The sequence below is a fragment of the Pleurodeles waltl genome, chromosome 9 (genome assembly GCF_031143425.1).
Source record: "Pleurodeles waltl isolate 20211129_DDA chromosome 9, aPleWal1.hap1.20221129, whole genome shotgun sequence".
In the NCBI taxonomy this organism is placed as follows: domain Eukaryota; kingdom Metazoa; phylum Chordata; class Amphibia; order Caudata; family Salamandridae; genus Pleurodeles; species Pleurodeles waltl.
In genome coordinates this window covers 5,071,127-5,090,249 of record NC_090448.1, presented here as the reverse complement: position 1 = coordinate 5,090,249, position 19,123 = coordinate 5,071,127, and the positions used below count along the sequence as shown (strand labels likewise).

The following is a 19,123-nucleotide window of genomic DNA, read 5'->3' as shown; positions in this document are numbered from 1 at the left end:
CCTGAGGGGAGTGCCATGTCGACTTACTCGTTTTGTCCTCACTAGCACACACAAGCTGGCAAGCAGTGTGTCTGTGCTGAGTGAGAGGTCTCCAGGGTGGCATAAGACATGCTGCAGCCCTTAGAGACCTTCCTTGGCATCAGGGCCCTTGGTACTAGAAGTACCAGTTACAAGGGACTTATCTGGATGCCAGGGTCTGCCAATTGTGGATACAAAAGTACAGGTTAGGGAAAGAACACTGGTGCTGGGGCCTGGTTAGCAGGCCTCAGCACACTTTCAATTGTAAACATAGCATCAGCAAAGGCAAAAAGTCAGGGGGCAACCATGCCAAGGAGGCATTTCCTTACACTGGGGGAGGTAAGTTTTTGTTAGTTTTACCAGGTAAGTAAGACACTTACAGGGTTCAGTTCTTGGTCCAAGGTAGCCCACCGTTGGGGGTTCAGAGCAACCCCAAAGTCACCACACCAGCAGCTCAGGGCTGGTCAGGTGCAGAGTTCAAAGTGGTGCCCAAAACGCATAGGCTATAATGGAGAGAAGGGGGTGCCCCGGTTCCGGTCTGCTTGCAGGTAAGTACCCGCGTCTTCGGAGGGCAGACCAGGGGGGTTTTGTAGGGCACTGGGGGGGACACAAGCCCACACAGAAATTTCACCCTCAGCGGCGCGGGGGCGGCCGGGTGCAGTGTTAGAACAAGCGTCGGGTTCGCAATGTAAGTCAATGAGAGATCAAGGGATCTCTTCAGCGCTGCAGGCAGGCAAGGGGGGGCTTCCTCGGAGAAACCTCCACTTGGGCAAGGGAGAGGGACTCCTGGGGGCCACTTCTGCAGTGAAAGTCCGGTCCTTTAGGTCCTGGGGGCTGCGGGTGCAGGGTCTTTTCCAGGCATCAGGACTTAGGTTTCAGAGAGTCGCGGTCAGGGGAAGCCTCGGGATTCCCTCTGCAGGCGGCGCTGGAGGGGCTCAGGGGGGACAGGTTTTGGTACTCACAGTCATAGAGTAGTCCGGGGGTCCTCCCTGAGGTGTTGGTTCTCCACCAGCCGAGTCGGGGTCGCCGGGTGCAGTGTTGCAAGTCTCACGCTTCTTGCGGGGAGATTGCAGGGTTCTTTAAAGCTGCTCCTTTGGATAAAGTTGCAGTCTTTTTGGAGCAGGTCCGCTGTCCTCGGGAGTTTCTTGTCGTCGTCGAAGCAGGGCAGTCCTCAGAGGATTCAGAGGTCGCTGGTCCCTTTGGAAGGCGTCGCTGGAGCAGAGTTCTTTGGAAGGCAGGAGACAGGCCGGTGAGTTTCTGGAGCCAAGGCAGTTGTTGTCTTCTGGTCTTCCTCTGCAGGGGTTTTCAGCTAGGCAGTCCTTCTTGTTGTTGCAGGAATCTAATTTCTAGGTTCAGGGAGAGCCCTTAAATACTAAATTTAAGGGTGTGTTTAGGTCTGGGGGGTTAGTAGCCAATGGCTACTAGCCCTGAGGGTGGGTACACCCTCTTTGTGCCTCCTCCCAAGGGGAGGGGGTCACATTCCTATCCCTATTGGGGGAATCCTCCTTCTTCAAGATGGAGGATTTCTAAAAGTCAGAGGCACCTCAGCTCAGGACACCTTAGGGGCTGTCCTGACTGGCCAGTGACTCCTCCTTGTTTTTCTCATTATCTCTCCTGGACTTGCCGCCAAAAGTGGGGGCTGGGTCCAGGAGGCGGGCATCTCCACTAGCTGGAGTGCCCTGGGGCATTGTAACACGAAGCTTGAGCCTTTGAAGCTCACTGCTAGGTGTTACAGTTCCTGCAGGGGGGAGGTGTGAAGCACCTCCACCCAGAGCAGGCTTTGTTTCTGTCCTCAGAGAGCACAAAGGCTCTCACCGCATGAGGGCAGACACTCGTCTCTCAGCAGCAGGCTGGCACAGACCAGTCAGTCCTGCACTGAACAATTGGGTAAAATACAGGGGGTATCTCTAAGATGCCCTCTGTGTGCATTTTTTAATAAATCCATCACTGGCATCAGTGTGGGTTTATTATTCTGAGAAGTTTGATACTAAACTTCCCAGTATTCAGTGTAGCCATTATGGAGCTGTGGAGTTCGTTTTTGACAGACTCCCAGCCCATATACTCTTATGGCTACCCTGCACTTACAATGTCTAAGGTTTTGCTTAGACACTGTAGGGGCATAGTGCTCATGCACATATGCCCTCACCTGTGGTATAGTGCACCCTGCCTTAGGGCTGTAAGGCCTACTAGAGGGGTGACTTACCTATGCCACAGGCAGTGGGAGGTTGGCATGGCACCCTGAGGGGAGTGCCATGTCGACTTAGTCATTTTCTCCCCATCAGCACACACAAGCTGGCAAGCAGTGTGTCTGTGCTGAGTGAGGGGTCCCTAGGGTTGCATAAGACATGCTGCAGCCCTTAGAGACCTTCCCTGGCATCAGGGCCCTTGGTACCAGGGGTACCAGTTACAAGGGACTTACCTAGGTGCCAGGGTTGTGCCAATTGTGGAAACAATGGTACATTTTAGGTGAAAGAACACTGGTGCTGGGGCCTGGTTAGCAGGGTCCCAGCACACTTCTCAGTCAAGTCAGCATCAGTATCAGGCAAAAAGTGGGGGGTAACTGCAACAGGGAGCCATTTCTTTACACCATCCATTCAGGATCCCCCTCAGACCCCTGCCCACATCACATCTACAACAAAGCCGTCTCCACCATCGCCCCCCAACTTCGAAAGATCATCAACCTATCCTTCGATACCGCGACTTTCCCGGACAGCTGGAAGCACGCCATGATCCAAGCCCTTCTCAAGAAACCCAAGGCTGACCCCAACGACCTCAAAAATTTCCGCCCGATCTCCCTCCTCCCCTTCCCAGCAAAGGTCATTGAGAAGATCGTCAACGCCCAGCTCACCCACTACCTCGAGGACAACTCCATCCTGGACCCCTCCCAATCCGGCTTCAGACGCAATCACAGCACCGAGACTGCTCTCCTTGCCGCCACAGATGACATCAGACAGCAAATGGACAATGGCGAAACCTCAGCCCTCATCCTCCTGGACCTCTCCGCTGCCTTCGATACGGTCTGCCACCGCACCCTACTAACACGCCTCCACGAAGCCGGAATACAAGACAAAGCCCTCAACTGGATCTCCTCTTTCCTCTCCGGCAGAACCCAGAGAGTCCGTCTCTCACCCTTCCGCTCCGAAGCCACCAACCTCATCTGCGGCGTCCCCCAAGGCTCATCGCTAAGCCCGACGCTGTTCAACGTCTACATGGCACCCCTCGCACAACTGGCCCGTCAGCACAACCTCAGCATTCTCTCCTACGCCGACGACACCCAGCTCATCCTCTCCCTCACCAAAGATCCACACACCACCCAAGCCAACCTCCATGAGGGATTGAAATCCATCGCCAAGTGGATGAGAAACAGCCACCTGAAACTAAACTCCGACAAGACGGAGGTCCTCATCCTCGGACGGACCCCCTCGGCCTGTGACGACTCCTGGTGGTCCACCGCGCTGGGACCCACCCTACACCAAGCAACCACGCACGCAACCTCGGCTTCATCCTCGACTCCGCTCTCACCATGTCCAAACAGGTCGACGCAGTCTCCTCCTCCTGCTTTAACACCCTCTGCATGCTCCGTAGAATCTACAAGCGGATCCCGACGGAAACCAGAAAAACGGTGACCCAGGCCCTCGTCAGTAGCAGACTTGACTACGGCAACGCACTCTACACAGGCATCCCAGCAAAAGACATCCAAAGACTCCAACGCATCCAGAACGCCTCCGCCCGCCTGGTCCTCGACGTACCCTGCCGATGCCACATCTCCCACCACCTGAAGGACCTCCACTGGCTCCCCGTGGACAAAAGGATCACCTTTAAACTCCTCACCCACGCACACAAAGCACTCCACAACGCCGGACCTGCCTACCTGAACCACAGACCCAACTTTTACGTCCCGTCCCGCCAACTCAGCTCTGCCAGCCTCTCCCTCGCCTTCGTTCCCCGATTCCAACGCAAGACCTCCGGCGGCAGATCCTTCTCCCACCTTGCCGCCAAGACCTGGAACTCCCTCCCGACCCCCCTGCGCCAGACCCAGGACCTCCTCACCTTCAGGAGACTCCTCAAGACTTGGCTCTTCGACCAATAGCAGCATCCCCCCCCCCACCCCCCACCTCCCCTCAGCGCCTTGAAACCCTAACGGGTACGTATCGCGCTTTAGAAATTTACTGATTGATTGATTGATTGAAGATCGGGTAAGTAAAACAGTCAAAAAGTAGTGCAAACACTGTAGAATACAATAGGATGCAATATCCCTAGGGGCAACACAAACCATATACTAAGAAAGTGGAATGCGAACCACAAATGGACCCCAGGCCTAGTGTAGTGTGTAGAGGGTCGCTGGGAGTGTAAGAAAACATTAAGGGTGTCCAAGATACCCCAACCCAAGACCCTGGAAAGTAGGAGTAAAGTACTGCTATTTCCCCAGAAACACACTAAATTCGTGATAGAAGATTCTGCAAAGACCATAACAGACTGCAAAGCACTGAAGACGGATTCCTGGATCTGAGGACCTGCAAAGGAAGGGGACCAAGTCCAAGAGTCACGAAAGTGTCCAGAGGGGGCAGGAGCCCACTAAACCCTGGATGAAGGTGCAAAATGGCTGTCTCCGGATGGAAGAAGCTGAAGATTCTGCAACAACGGAAGGTGCTAGGAACTTCTTCATGCAGAAGATGACCCACGGAGTGCTAGAGGATGCAGAGTTGTTTCTTTGGAGAAAGACTGCAAAGAAGCTTTGCTAGCTGCAAAGGTCGCATTTGAAGAAAAAGGGTGCTGCCTGGGCCTAGGAAGGACCAGGATGTCACCACTTGGGAAAGGAGACAGAGGGGGCCCTCAGCAATGTAGAGAACAAGAAGGTAGCACCCGCATAAGTCCTTGAACACAGGTTCAATAGGACTGAGCACAGCGGTCGTCTCAACGCTACAAAAGAGGGTCCCACGAAGCCGGAGGTCAACCCAGCGAGTTGAGTAATGCAGGACGGAGTGCTGGGGACCTGGGCTTGGCTGTGCACGAAATATTCCTTGGATATGTGCACAGAAGCCTTAGCAGCTGCAGTTCATGTGGTGCACAGGATTACTGTTTAGAGAGGGGAGGCAACGACTTACCTCCTCCAAATTTGGACAGTTGGACCATTGGACAGTCTGGATCACTTGGGTCCACCAAATGTGTTCCAGGGGCCACGCTCTTCAGGATGAGAGGGGTCCCAGAGTACCAGTGACGCTGAAGTTTGGTGCCTGCCGGAGCAGGGGGAAGATTCTGTCAACCCACAGGAGATTTCTTTGTGGCTTCCAGTGCAGGATGAAGGCAGACAGCCCCCAAAGCATGCACCACCAGGAAACAGTTGAGAAAGCTGGCAGGATTAGGTGCTACAATGTCGCTGATAGTCTTTTTGCTACTTTGTTGCAGTTTTGCAGGCATCCTGGAGGTGTCAGCGGTCAATCCTTGGCAGGAATCGACGAGAGAGGTGCAGAGGAACTCTGGTGAATTCTTGCAAGTCGTTATCTGAGGAAAAGCCCACTGGAAAGACCCTAAATAGCCCTCAGAGGAGGATTGGCCACCTAGTGAGGTAAGCACCTATCAGGAGGGGTCTCTGACGTCACCTGCTGGCACTGGCCACTCAGAGGCCTCCAGAATGCCCTCACACCTCTGGATTCAAGATGGAAGAGGTCTGGGACACACTGGAGGAGCTCTGGGCACCACCCCTGGGGTGGTGATGGACAGGGAAGTGGTCACTCCCCTTTCCTTTGTCCAGTGTCGTGCCAGAGCAGGGACTCGGGGTTCCCTAAACCGGTGTAGACTGGCTTATGCAAGGAGGGCACCACCTGTGCCCTTCAAAGCATTTCCAGACGCTGGGAGAGGCTACCCCTCCCCAGCCTTTAACAACTATTTCCAAAGTGGGAGGGTGTAACACCCTCTCTCAGAGGAAATCCTTTGTTCTGCCTTCCTGGGACTGGGCTGCCCAGACACCAGGAGAGCAGAACACTGTCTGTGGGGTGGCAGCAGCTGTAGCTGCAGAGAAAACCCCAGAGAGCTGGTTTGGCAGTACCCGGGGTCCATGCTGGAGCCCCGGGGATGCATGGGATTGGCACCCCAATACCAGATTTGGCATGGGGGGACAATTCCATGATCTTAGCCATGTTACATGGCCAGATTCGGAGTTACCATTGTGAAGCTACATATAGGTATTGACCTATATTTTGTGCACATGTGTAATGGTGTCCCCGCACCCACAAAGTCCGGGGAAATAGCCCTGTACTATGTGGGGGCACCTTTGCTAGTGCAAGGGTGCCCTCACACTTAGTAACTTTGAACCTAACCTTCAGCAAGTGAGGGTTAGACATATAGGTGACTTATAAGCTACTTAAGTGCAGTGTAAAATGGCTGTGAAATAACGTGTGCGTTATTTCACTCAGGCTGCAGTGGCAGTCCTGTGTAAGATTTGTCTGAGCTCCCTATGGGTGGCAAAAGAAATGCTGCAGCCCATAGGGATCTCCTGGAACCCCAATATCCTGGTGTAAGGAAATGGCTTCCTGTTGCAGTTACCCCCCACTTTTTGCTTGATACTGATGCTGACTTGACTGAGAAGTGTGCTGGGACCCTGCTAACCAGGCCCCAGCACCAGTGTTCTTTGACCTAAAATGTACCATTGTTTCCACAATTGGCACAACCCTGGCACCTAGGTAAGTCCCTTGTAACTGGTACCCCTGGTACCAAGGGCCCTGATGCCAGGGAAGGTCTCTAAGGGCTGCAGCATGTCTTATGCCACCCTAGAGACCCCTCACTCAGCACAGACACACTGCTTACCAGCTTGTGTGTGCTGGTGGGGAGAAAATGACTAAGTCGACATGGCACTCCCCTCAGGGTGCAATGCCAACCTCACACTGCCTATGGCTTAGGTAAGTCACCCCTCTAACAGGCCTTACAGCCCTAAGGCAGGGTGCACTATACCACAGGTGAGGGCATAGGTGCATGAGCACTATGCCCCTACAGTGTCTAAGCAAAACCTTAGACATTGTAAGTGCAGGGTAGCCATAAGAGTATATGGGCTGGGAGTCTGTCAAAAACGAACTCCACAGCTCCATAATGGCTACACTGAATACTGGGAAGTTTGGTACCAAACTTCTCAGAATAATAAACCCACACTGATGCCAGTGTTGGATTTATTAAAAAATGCACACAGAGGGCATCTTAGAGATACCCCCTGTATTTTACCCAATTGTTCAGTGCAGGACTGACTGGTCTGTGCCAGCCTGCTGCTGAGAGACGAGTTTCTGACCCCATGCGGTGAGAGCCTTTGTGCTCTCTGGGGACAGAAACAAAGCCTGCTCTGGGTGGAGGTGCTTCACACCTCCCCCCTGCAGGAACTGTAACACCTAGCAGTGAGCTTCAAAGGCTCAAGCTTCGTGTTACAATGCCCCAGGGCACTCCAGCTAGTGGAGATGCCCGCCCCCTGGACACAGCCCCCACTTTTGGCGGCAAGTCCAGGAGAGATAATGAGAAAAACAAGGAGGAGTCACTGGCCAGTCAGGACAGCCCCTAAGGTGTCCTGAGCTGAGGTGACTCTGACTTTTAGAAATCCTCCATCTTGCAGATGGAGGATTCCCCCAATAGGGATAGGAATGTGACCCCCTCCCCTTGGGAGGAGGCACAAAGAGGGTGTACCCACCCTCAGGGCTAGTTGCCATTGGCTACTAACCCCCCAGACCTAAACACACCCTTAAATTTTGTATTTAAGGGCTTCCCTGAACCTAAGAATTTAGATTCCTGCAACTACAAGAAGAAGAGGACTGCTGAGCTGAAAGACCCCTGCAGAAGAAGAAAAGAAGACACCAACTGCTTTGGCCCCAGACCTACCGGCCTGTCTCCTGCCTTCTAAAGAAACCTGCTCCAGCGACGCTTTCCCCAGGACCAGCGACCTCTGAATCCTCAGATGACTGCCCTGCTTCAAGAAAGACAAGAAACTCCCGAGGACAGCGGCACTGCTCCAAAAAGACTGCAACTTTGTTACAGAGGAGGAGATTTAAAGACCCCTGCAAATCCCCGCAAGAAGCGTGAGACTTGCAACACTGCACCCGGCGACCCCGACTCGACTGGTGGAGAACCAACACCTCAGGGAGGACCCTCCGGCGACTCCAAGACCGTGAGTAACCAAAGTTGTCCCCCCTGAGCCCCCACAGCGACGCCTGCAGAGGGAATCCCGAGGCTCCCCCTGACCGCGACTGCCTGACACTAAAATCCCGACGGCTGGAAAAGACCCTGCACCCGCAGCTCCCAGCACCTGAAGGAACGGAACTTCAGTGCAGGAGTGACCCCCAGGAGGCCCTCTCCCTTGCCTAGGTGGTGGCTACTCTGAGGAGCCCCCCCCCCCTTGCCTGCCTGCACCGCTGAAGAGACCCATTGGTCTCCCATTGACTCCCATTGGAAACCCGACGCCAGTTTACACACTGCACCCGGCCGCCCCCGCGCTGCTGAGGGTGTACTTTTTGTGTGGACTTGTGTCCCCCCCGGTGCCCTACAAAACCCCCCTGGTCTGCCCTCCGAAGACACGGGTACTTACCTGCTGGCAGACTGGAACCGGGGCACCCCCTTCTCTCCATTGAAGCCTATGTGTTTTGGGCACCTCTTTGACCTCTGCACCTGACCGGCCCTGAGCTGCTGGTGTGGTAACTTTGGGGTTGCTCTGAACCCCCAACGGTGGGCTACCTTGGACTCAAAACTGAACCCTGTAGGTGGGTTACTTACCTGCAAAAACTAACAATACTTTACCTCCCCCAGGAACTGTGAAAATTGCACTGTGTCCACTTTTAAAACAGCTATTTGTGTTTTATGTGAAAAGTATATATGCTACTGTAATTATTCAAAGTTCCTAAAGTACTTACCTGCAATACCTTTCAAATGAGATATTACATGTAGAATTTGAACCTGTGGTTCTTAAAATAAACTAAGAAAATATATTTTTCTATACAAAAACCTATTGGCTTGGAATTGTCTCTGAGTGTGTGTTCCTCATTTATTGCCTGTGTGTATGTACAACAAATGCTTAACACTACTCCTTTGATAAGCCTACTGCTCGACCACACTACCACAAAATAGAGCATTAGTATTATCTCTTTTTGCCACTATCTTACCTCTAAGGGGAACCCTTGGACTCTGTGCATGCTATTCCTTACTTTGAAATAGCACATACAGAGCCAACTTCCTACACCTGGCTACCTAGGTACCATATACTAGGGATTTATAAGGGTGTTCCAGTGTGCCAATTATAATTGGTAAAAATGGTCACTAGCCTATAGTGACAATTTTAAAGGCAGAGAGAGCATAAGCACTGAGGTTCTGATTAGCAGAGCCTCAGTGACACAGTTAGGCACTACACAGGCATACACATTTAGGCCACAAACTATGATCACTGGGTTCCTGGCTAGCAGGATCCAGTGAGACAGGCATAACACACTGACAAATAGGGTTTTCACTATGAGCACTGGGGTCCTGGCTAGCAGGATCCCAGTGAGACTGTAAAAACACCCTGACATACTCACAAACAGGCCAAAAGTGGGGGTAACAATGCTAGAAAGAGGCTAACTTCCTACAAGGGGGGACCAAGTCCAAGAGGCACAGTGGAGTCTAGGAGGAGTAGGAGCTACTACCCACCCAGCTGTGGATGCAGGAGTTGGTCGACGGTGGTGAAGAACAGGTCAGCAGTGCAGCCCTGGAGCATTCTTGATGAATGCAGATGGAGCCCCACGCTTGAAGGAAGATTGCAGACGGGTGTCGGTGCAGGAAATCCACCAACAAGCTTTGGCAAAGGCAAACGCACTGTTAGTGGAAAGAGGTGCTTCCAGGGACCAGCAAGGCCCAGGAGGACTCAACCCAGGAGGGGGAGTCACAGGAAACCCTGAGCATTGCAGAACGTCCACAAGCAGAAGCAGCTCCCACAGGACTCCCACAGTACGAGGACACAGGAGTCGCAGAGGAAGTCCACGCAGCACTACAAAAGAGGATCACACGCCGCAGGAGATCCATGCAGCAGGCTGTGCTTTGTGGGATGGAGTGCTGGGGGTTGGAGCTACACGTTGCATGAAGAAGGAGATGCAAACAAGCCTTGGCAGCTCCAAGAGACATGGAATCTTGCAAGCTGAATCTGTGGACCCACCCAAGAGAGAGACCCTAAATAGCCCTGAAAGGGGGATCGGTCACCTAACCAGGTAAGCACCTATAGGAAGGGGCTCTGGCATCACCTGCCCGGCCTGGCCACTCAGATGCTCCCAGAGTTCCCTGCCAAGCTCTGGGCACCACCCCTGGGTGGTGATGGACAGGGGAGTGGTCACTCCCCTTTCCATTGTGCAGTTTCGTGCCAGAGCAGGGAATGGGGGTCCCTGAACCAGTGCAAACTGGTTTATGCACGGAGGGCACCTCCAAAGCATACCAGTGGCTTGGGGAGGCTACACCACCCAAGCCATGTAACACCAATTTCCTAAAGGAGAAGGTGTTACCTCCCTCGCCCACAGGAAATCCTTTGTTCTTCCTCCCTCTGCTTGAGCTGGTCAAGCAGCAGGAGGGCAGAAACATGTCTGAGGGGTGGCAACAGATGGGCGGCCCGAAAAACCCTGTAAGACTGGCGGTAGCAATGGTGAAAGTCCTCTAAGGAGCCCCCAGAGTGTATGGAATCATACTTCCAATACTTGCAACAGTATTGGGGTATGATTCTGACATGTTTGATACCAAACATGCCCAGGTTCAGAGTTACCATTATATAGTTGGACATAGGCAGAACCCTTTGCATGGGCTCCCTATGGGTGGTAGAATAACTGCTGCAGCCCATAGGGATCCCCTGGAACCCCAATGCCCTGGGTACCTAGGTACGCCAATTGTGGGAAGAAAAAGGTACAATTTAGAGGCAAGAGCAGGAACCCAGTAGAGACAGTCAAATATACTGACAAGCAGAAAGTGGGGGTAACCTTGCCAAGAAAGAGGGTACTTTCCTACACCTTATATGAATTCCCCACAGGATCAGCGGGTGGAAACAGAGCTTCCGCCCGCTGGCCCAGCGGGAAACAGCCCACAACATTGACGCCAGCTCGTAATTGAGCCGGTGGCAATGTTGCAGTGCGTAGGGTGCAACAGCACCCAACGTGCAAAAAGTGCAACAGGGCTGTCCATGGGCGACCCCTGTACTGCCAATTCCAAGTGCATGGGCAGTGCAGGGGCCCGCATGGGGCCCCCTGCACCGTATCTCCACCAGCTTTTACATGGTGCAACCGCCATGTCAAAGCTGGTGGACGGGGGGGGTCGTAATCCCCAGAGCGGCGCTGCATGCAGCGCGCTCTGGTGGATTAGGACTGACAGCACCGCCAGTCCCTGCAGTGGAGGGAAACTGGTGGTGCTGGTGGTCTGACCGTGGCCACACCGCCACGGTCATAATGTGGCGGTCTGACCGCTGTCAAAGCGGTCGGACCACAGACTTGGTGGGGGTCATACCGCTACCGCGAGTCTGGATATTAGGACCGCCAGACTCATAAGGAGGGCTTGAGTGTGTGCTCTGAGCTGAGCTCCTCCAATGTGTTGCCCACCCACTGATGAGCCATTCCGCCCACACTACCTTGCAAGAAGTGACCCACAAGTAAGCAGAATCCAGAGAATAGGGGCTCATTGATCTGTAAATTGTCTAAGCTATTGACACTGCGACAATGATGAGCTGTAGGCCCCCACGAGGAAGAGTCACAGGTTCCCAGAGAGAGAATTGTCACGGGTCCCCCGAGAAAAAGAAGCCACCGGTCCAAGGTCTACTTGTTGCAGACAAGGAGGAGCCGCTGGTTTCCAGACAAGGAGGAGCCGCTGGTTCCCAGGCGAGGAGGAACCGCTGGTTCCCAAGCGAGGAGGAGCCGCTGGTTCCCAGGTGAGGAGGAGCCGCTGGTTCCCAGACGAGGAGGAGCCGCTGGTTCCCAGGTGAGGAGGAGCCGCCAGTCTCCAGACAAAGAGGAGCTGCCGGTCCCCAGACAAGGAGGAGGGGTCGAACCCTATAGAAGGAGGAGACTCCAGTCTCCAGACAAGAAAGAGCCGCTGGTCCCCAAACAAGAAACCGCCACTACCTAGACGAGGAGGAACCGCTGGTCCCCAGACAAGGAGGAGCCAACTGTCCAAGTTTAATAGATGATTGCATGTCCTCCTTACTGCCCACATCAAAGCTTGAAATGTTTTCTGGTCATTATTTCAAGGGCTAGAGCCACGTGAGGATTTCTTCTGGATGCAACTCATGTGCTTCCACTTCTAACAGCGATTGACACGACTCTACCATCCTGTCCCTTACACCAGTGTTTTATTTACATTCTACTGTCAACCACTGGTTTTTACATATTTTTCATTTTGCAACAAATCTGTAGAACGTTTTCTATCTAATTCCACAAGTTCTTTCCCAAAAGTACATTGAAAACCCAAGAGGAAACTTGACTTCCTATGAACTATTAAGGGATTAAAAGCAAAAACAATTTTTGCCACCTGAGAAACACTGAATTTTAATTTTGAAATCCAACTTTAGTAACAATCCGACTTGCCCCCTTGGGACCCTTTGCTTCCTCACACATCTTATCTCGGTTGCACCAAAGCTCTTCTCCAGCCTTCACGAGAAGACACAGCCCCAGCTTCACTTAAGAATAAGTGTGCAGGTCCGTGAGCGCACACTGAAAAAGACACCACAGTGAAAACAGCTGTGACAGTTACCTTGCACGATGACATCGTCGTCCAGGTAGATTGCCTTCTCTGCGTCAGGGACCATGTACGGAAGGTAGTACCTTGCAAACGTCAACTGGGAGGACGGACCCGGAAGAGAGAAGTAAATATGCCATTAGTTAACATCGCGTGAGCCGCACGTTCCTCGAGAAGTGCAACCATTGTGTAGAGACCATTACAGAGAGCCAGACCATGGACACAAAGTACATAACGTTAGCAGTGCGTGGACAATGAAGGGGTCAGTCATCTCTCCAAGGCATCCCCCATGAGCTGTTGCAAAGACCAGCCCTAACAGATTCCTCAACCCCCTCTCAAACCCTTACACCTCCAAAGAGGTGGTACAGAGGTCCGTGGAGGAGGGGCCTATTCAAGTAAATGTAGCGGACTAATTTACAGCAGGGTAATTTGTCGGAAAGTGTTAGAAGTCCTTGCCCTCCTGTTGGTGTCTGTAAGTAGCAATTGGCTTTTTGAAGAGTAAAGAATAATTATAATGTCTCAAGTTAGGGTGAATCAAGAGGTATGCACGTTTTCCTCAAAACTGTGAAAGACATTAATGTTCGTGATCGGTCACCAGAACTCATATTGTCTTTGTGTTCATAACACAGACAGCACCAGCAGAGCCCAGATCCCCTTGGTGTTCATGATACAGACAGCACCAGGAGAGCTCAGATCCCCTTGTGTTCATGATACAGACAGCACCAGGAGAGCTCAGATCCCCTGGTGTTCATGATACAGACAGCACCAGGAGAGCTCAGATCCCCTTGTGTTCATGATACAGACAGCACCAGGAGAGCTCAGATCCCCTTGTGCTCATGATACAGACAGCACCAGGAGAGCTCGGATCCCCTTGTGCTCATGATACAGACAGCACCAGAAGAGCTCAGATCCCCTGGTGTTCATGATACAGACAGCACCAGGAGAGCTCAGATCCCCTGGTGTTCATGATACAGACAGCACCAGGAGAGCTCAGATCCCCTTGTGTTCATGATACAGACAGCACCAGGAGAGCTCAGATCCCCTGGTGTTCATGATACAGACAGCACCAGGAGAGCTCAGATCCCATTGTGTTCATGATACAGACAGCACCAGCAGAGCCCAGATCCCCTTGGTGTTCATGATACAGACAGCACCAGGAGAGCTCAGATCCCCTTGTGTTTAAGCTAAAAACTACACCAGCAGAGTTTGAGCGCTTACCGGTTTTATGGGTTCTCGCTGCTCAGGATCTACCCGAATCTTCCCCTCCAGAACGCGAGGATCAAAATCTAAAATTTTATATTTTAATGTTTTCAGCCCCGTATTCTTTAGCCACAATCTAAAAGAAAAGAAACCAGTCATATTTTCGATTAATTAATAGAGTTAACAAACGTGAGGTCGTCGCACTGAATTGATATCAAATGAACTCATAAACGAGGGACAATAGCCAAGGTCAGTTTAACACAGTCAACGAGCGGTCTTTTCTCTGCCTTCATTTATTTACAAATACCAGCTGATCATTTGCTTCTGTGACCCGAGAGCGACAAAAGTACTCTTAGAGCACCAAACATGTGAAGGTAGTTTTGAGACCATTAACTTTATGTGCAGTGAGAGAGAGGAATCTTCACACACTGCTGTTGGAGGCCCTGCCCCAAAACCAAGTCCACCTTCCCCTGAGCTCATGATAAACGTTACGCTGCCTCAGTTGAAGCCTCAGAAAATGCAACTAGGAGGCTTAGATGAAGTGTCTAAAGAATTGCAACCGGCAGTGAGCTTTACCATCCGGGGCGATTACTGGGGCAATCAGAAGCATGATATAATATGGGTGATTTATCTGAGCAACAGAGGACACAGATGTAGGAAAGAGCAATCCTTCCCACTTTTTCATGATGTCAGTGTGTTTGGACTGTAGTTCACTGGGATCCTGCTAACCAGGACCCCAGTGACAGTGCTCCCCCTCTAAATATAGTTAATGGTTACTTTTCACACTCAGAATTGCCATATTGGTGCAACCATGTAAGTCCCTAGTATATGGTACCTAGGTACCCAGGGCATTGGTACACCAGGGGGTCCCCTATCAGCTGCAGCATGTATTATGCCACTTATAGGAGCCCATGCAAACTGTGACTGCAGGCCTGATATTGCATCCTGTGTGAAAGGGTGCATGCACCCTTTCACTGCCAAACCTAACCACTGCACTTAGGCATTATAAGTCACCCCTCTTGTAGACCCTTCAGCCCAAGGGCAGGGTGCATGTCTCTAAGTGTGAGGGTTCCCCTGCATCAGAAGGGTACCCCTACAGACCCTAGGCCAATTCCTGGACTCTGGCAGGCAAGCCATCTTAAAGCATGTAGTGGACACTGGTCAACATGAGTGGTCCAACTACATAATGGGTACTGCCAGCCTAAGCATGTTTGGTATCAAACATGTTGGAATCATGCAACTACACTGATTCCGGTATTAGTTGCATGATCCCCTGTACTCTGGGGGTTCCCTAGGGATCCCCGCCATTCTGCTTGTGCAGCCTTATAGGGTCCAGCTACCAGCCCACGCTGTTGCTGACCCCAGATACTGTTCTACCCTCCTGCTGGTGAGCCTGTCTCAGGCTGGAGAGGCAGAACAAAGGATTTCCTCCAAGGGAGAGGTGTGACCACCTCTCCGTGTGTGTGAGGTGTGACCACCTCTCCCTGTGTGTGAGGTGTGGCCACCTCTCCCTGTGTGTGAGGTGTGGCCACCTCTCCCTGTGTGTGAGGTGTTTATGGGCTGGGGTGGGGTGGCCTCTGAGCCACCAGACTGCCTTGAAGGACACATTTGGTGACCTTTTTGCATAATCCAGTTTGCACCAGTTCAGAAACCCCCAGTTCCTGCTCTGGCGTGAAACTGCTAAAAAGGACAGGGAAGTGACCACCCCCCTGTCCAGCTCCTCCCTTAGGGAGGTGCTCAGAGCTCTGCCAGGTGGCCACTTGATTCTGCCATCTTGAAAATAAGATGTGCAGAGACCCCTGTGGGAATCTGGTTGGTTAGGCCAAGTAGATGACGTCCCTGCAACCCTCTGATGGGTGGGTCACTGCAGAGAGTGACCAAACCCCTTCTAGAGTTATTTAAGGGCTCCCTCGCTGGTGGGTCCTCAGATTATCAAGCAAGACTTTTCAAGGAACTCTGCAAGACATCTTCTGCCCCTGTCCTCTGGAACCGCTGCTGGTCTTAGTTGGAAACGAAGAAGTCTGCTTCTGGTGGGAAGTCTCCCATTGCAACATTGTTTCTCAGGATCTTGCAAGAATCCTGCAACATCCAAGGCTGTGCATCCTCCAGGGTCACAAGCACTCTTTGTCCCAGGAAGCACGAAGAAATCTCCCTTGGAGTGTAGGGGTCACTCCCCTGCATCCACAGGCACCTCCTCTGGGTCCTGCGTGTCTTCTATCCAACTTGGGAGACTGTGAGTCTTTGCTCCTGCCACTGGACTGGCACCCCTCTGCACTGCGACTGTTGCAATTGCCAAGGCTTGTTGACTCTTCCTCCAGGAGAACTTCAGGCACATTGAAGCCCTGGCCTCCAGCACTCGGCAGTCCGAGATCAGCCCCTGTCCTGCGGCTCCTGCAACGTGGGACTTCTGTTTTTCTTGCTGGTCAGGTCTTCTTGTGACTCCCTGTGTTCGTCATCTGTGGATCCCTGGTGGGGGCTCCGTGGCCTTCCTGTGTGCCGAGGGCAAGCCCTGACTCCCCCTTCTTGGTAAAGTCTCCTGGACCTTGCTGGTCCCCAAAACTTTGTAAATGCCTCTTCTTTTCTTGTTTGCATTTGCCAGTGCTTTCTGGTGACCTGGCTGGCCACTAACCCTTTTGCAACCAGGTGACTGTAGAGGAATGGCTGCTAGGCGATTCCTGGGATCTTCTACAGCCCCTGGACCCCGCAGCTGAACTTCTTCTTCCACCGGCTTGCAGGAACTTCATCTGCAGGAAGGAGGGCATTGCCATCTGTACCACCTGGGAACCTCCAAGGGTGTTGGACTCTGTCTCTTTCTTTTGCAGGTCCTCCACGCCTGGAATCCATCCCCGGGCTCCACCAGCCTGGTCCACTTGTCGTGACAGCAGCTGGACAATCCGAGGCATCCACAGTCTTCAGAGAGAGCCCCATCTCCCGCTGTATCTGAGTCCCTGGTGTAGGAACTCTGTCGTCTGGGTATCCTGGGGTAGGGATGCTCTCCATCCATCCTCTTGCCTGCTGGTTTCCTCTGGGTACGCTGGGAAGGGCCCTGACTTCCACAAACTCCAACCACTACACTCTGTGTTAGTCTATGGGACGACTTGGTGGGTAACTACCTTACTCCTGGTTGCTGGGATCACTTACAGCACTTACCTCTGGTGTTCCTAACTGGCTCTTAGCCCCTAGCTAACCACCACACTTACCTTGGCTGGAGTGACTCTTTCACATTCCTCTTTTTTAGTATATGGTTTGGCCCTCCCCTAGGGCCCTGTATATATCTATGTTATTTCTGATGGTTATTTTATGTGTCTATACTATGTGGAGATATCTCCAAATCTATCACACCAATGCTAGTCTAGTAGTAGTGCTGTAATAAAGAATCCTTTATTTTTGCAACACTTGTGTGGTTCTTTCTTGTAAGCGAGTTATTGTCTGACTACGTTGGTATTGCAAGTGCTTTACATTCCTCCTGGATAAGCTTCAGCTGCCCGCCTCAGCTACCCCTAGAGAGCTTCTGCTATCTGGACACCTATTCACTATCACTAAGGGTTGCCTGGACTCAGTATAGGGTGCCACACTATAGGTGGACATCATAAACTGAGCCACCCTCCTACAATAGATTATAGGGAATCGAGGGGCAATCTGGACAACAGAGGGACGCAGAGCAGGCGGTGATGTGTGGTCTGCAAGGAAGAAGTTCAGCAAGGAAATCCAAGGATGGCAAAAGGATGGTCTTCATTTAATTTTAAGTTGGCCCTCTGCAGGATTATAGGCTCTACTGAACTGTACAGCTTCATTCAATTGAAACTTATATTAATGCAGATGACTACCATCTCCACGTGTAAGCCAGGACATGACTCATGCCTGCAAAACCCACCCCAAGTTGAGGAGATCGACTAGTGGCCCTCCTTGGTAAACGTCTCGGGCGTGAGTCAGAACTGGGCCCTTCACTCCAACGATAAGAGGTGGTTGTGAGCAGTACTTGGGACCATGAGTAGTGTGTAGATCGAATATGGGTGCACAGGTGCATGAATGTACCCTCAAGTTTGAAGAATGCCTCCAAGGGTTAGCTACTACCAGATGGTAACACGTCTTTCCTTTCACGCATGCCCGTGCTACTTCTCCTCTTCCTCCTACGAGTCAGGTGCGGGTCTGGTTCAGACTTCACATGCTCCAAATAGAGAAGTAAGATTTCTTGCGCGGACCACCTTGCCTGGATCCAGCCTTCAGCCAAAAAAAAGGAAAACATTTTCAAAAACTGTGGCCAAAGGCGTAGCCACTGCAAAAATACTACAAACAAGCAGAGGGGCTGCTTGTCCATCCCCTGCAACCTACACTCAGATCGGGAATGAATAGCTGGCGCAAGAGTCAGCCCCTGATTGGCCGAAGGAGTGTTTGGCGCAGATATACAAACCCAGTGATCCTTAGCTAATGGCGGTCACAAACAAATACGCATTATGCTTTCCACTGGACTGAACTACGCTCACAGCAAGGCACACGGGGCATTGATTTTATTCCTCCAAATGCATAAGTTTAATTTTTTTAAAGAGGTGAAAGTTGACCTAGCACCAAGTGCCACTAAAGACCTGTGAGACAGGCATCAAGATCACCTTGTGGCTTCCAGGAGCTCAGAGTACCAGGTCAGAGCTAAGGACTGGGCCAGGATGTTTCGCTGTGTCACCTGAAGGAGTAGGGACTGTACTGCTGACTGAAGAAAAGACCAGCTGCTCCCTGGAGCTGAAGGAGAAGGCAGTAGATTGCCGGGTAAGCTGCCTTATTCATCCCAGGACCACGGAACGGGTGCTCCATGTGCTGGGATGAGGACATTTGCCTGCAGCGGGTTGACAAAGATCAGAGATTGTTTCTGCTGCCTAAGCACATCCACGATCAGGACTGCTGTGTTTCCCTCTCTACAGCCTTTCCACTTCCAAAAAGGATCAACACATTTTATACTCAGCCGCTAATGGGGCAGTGGTGTTCAAGAAGCCACTGCTGAGCATCGAGGTGGATTGCACGGACTGCTGGAGGCGCTCTTCCTCCCCAAGCGACCGGTTCAACCCCTTCCGGTGTGTTCTACGGCTTGAGGATCACATGCTCTAGACGCATCTTCGCAGGCGTAGATGAAGTGATTCGAGCATGAAGGTTTGTTGTTCGAGGGACACACTGTAAGCAGCTGCAGCCCTTTCCCTGGACACCATCCCTCCGGCCA

The 19,123-nt window shown here is 52.1% G+C and overlaps 1 protein-coding gene across 4 annotated transcripts in view; it reads right to left on the bottom strand.

Annotated features, from left to right (window-relative positions):
• The window catches only part of GLT8D1 (glycosyltransferase 8 domain containing 1), a 142,374-nt gene that overhangs the window by 61,026 nt on the left and 62,225 nt on the right, over positions 1-19,123 (bottom strand). For all 4 annotated transcript variants that reach the window (XM_069206066.1, XM_069206065.1, XM_069206067.1 and 1 more), the window contains 2 exons: positions 13,936-14,053; positions 12,733-12,817 (listed from right to left, as the gene is read on the bottom strand). In XM_069206066.1, the coding sequence (XP_069062167.1) occupies positions 12,733-12,817; positions 13,936-14,053 (203 nt within the window). The remainder of the gene's footprint in view (positions 1-12,732; positions 12,818-13,935; positions 14,054-19,123) is intronic.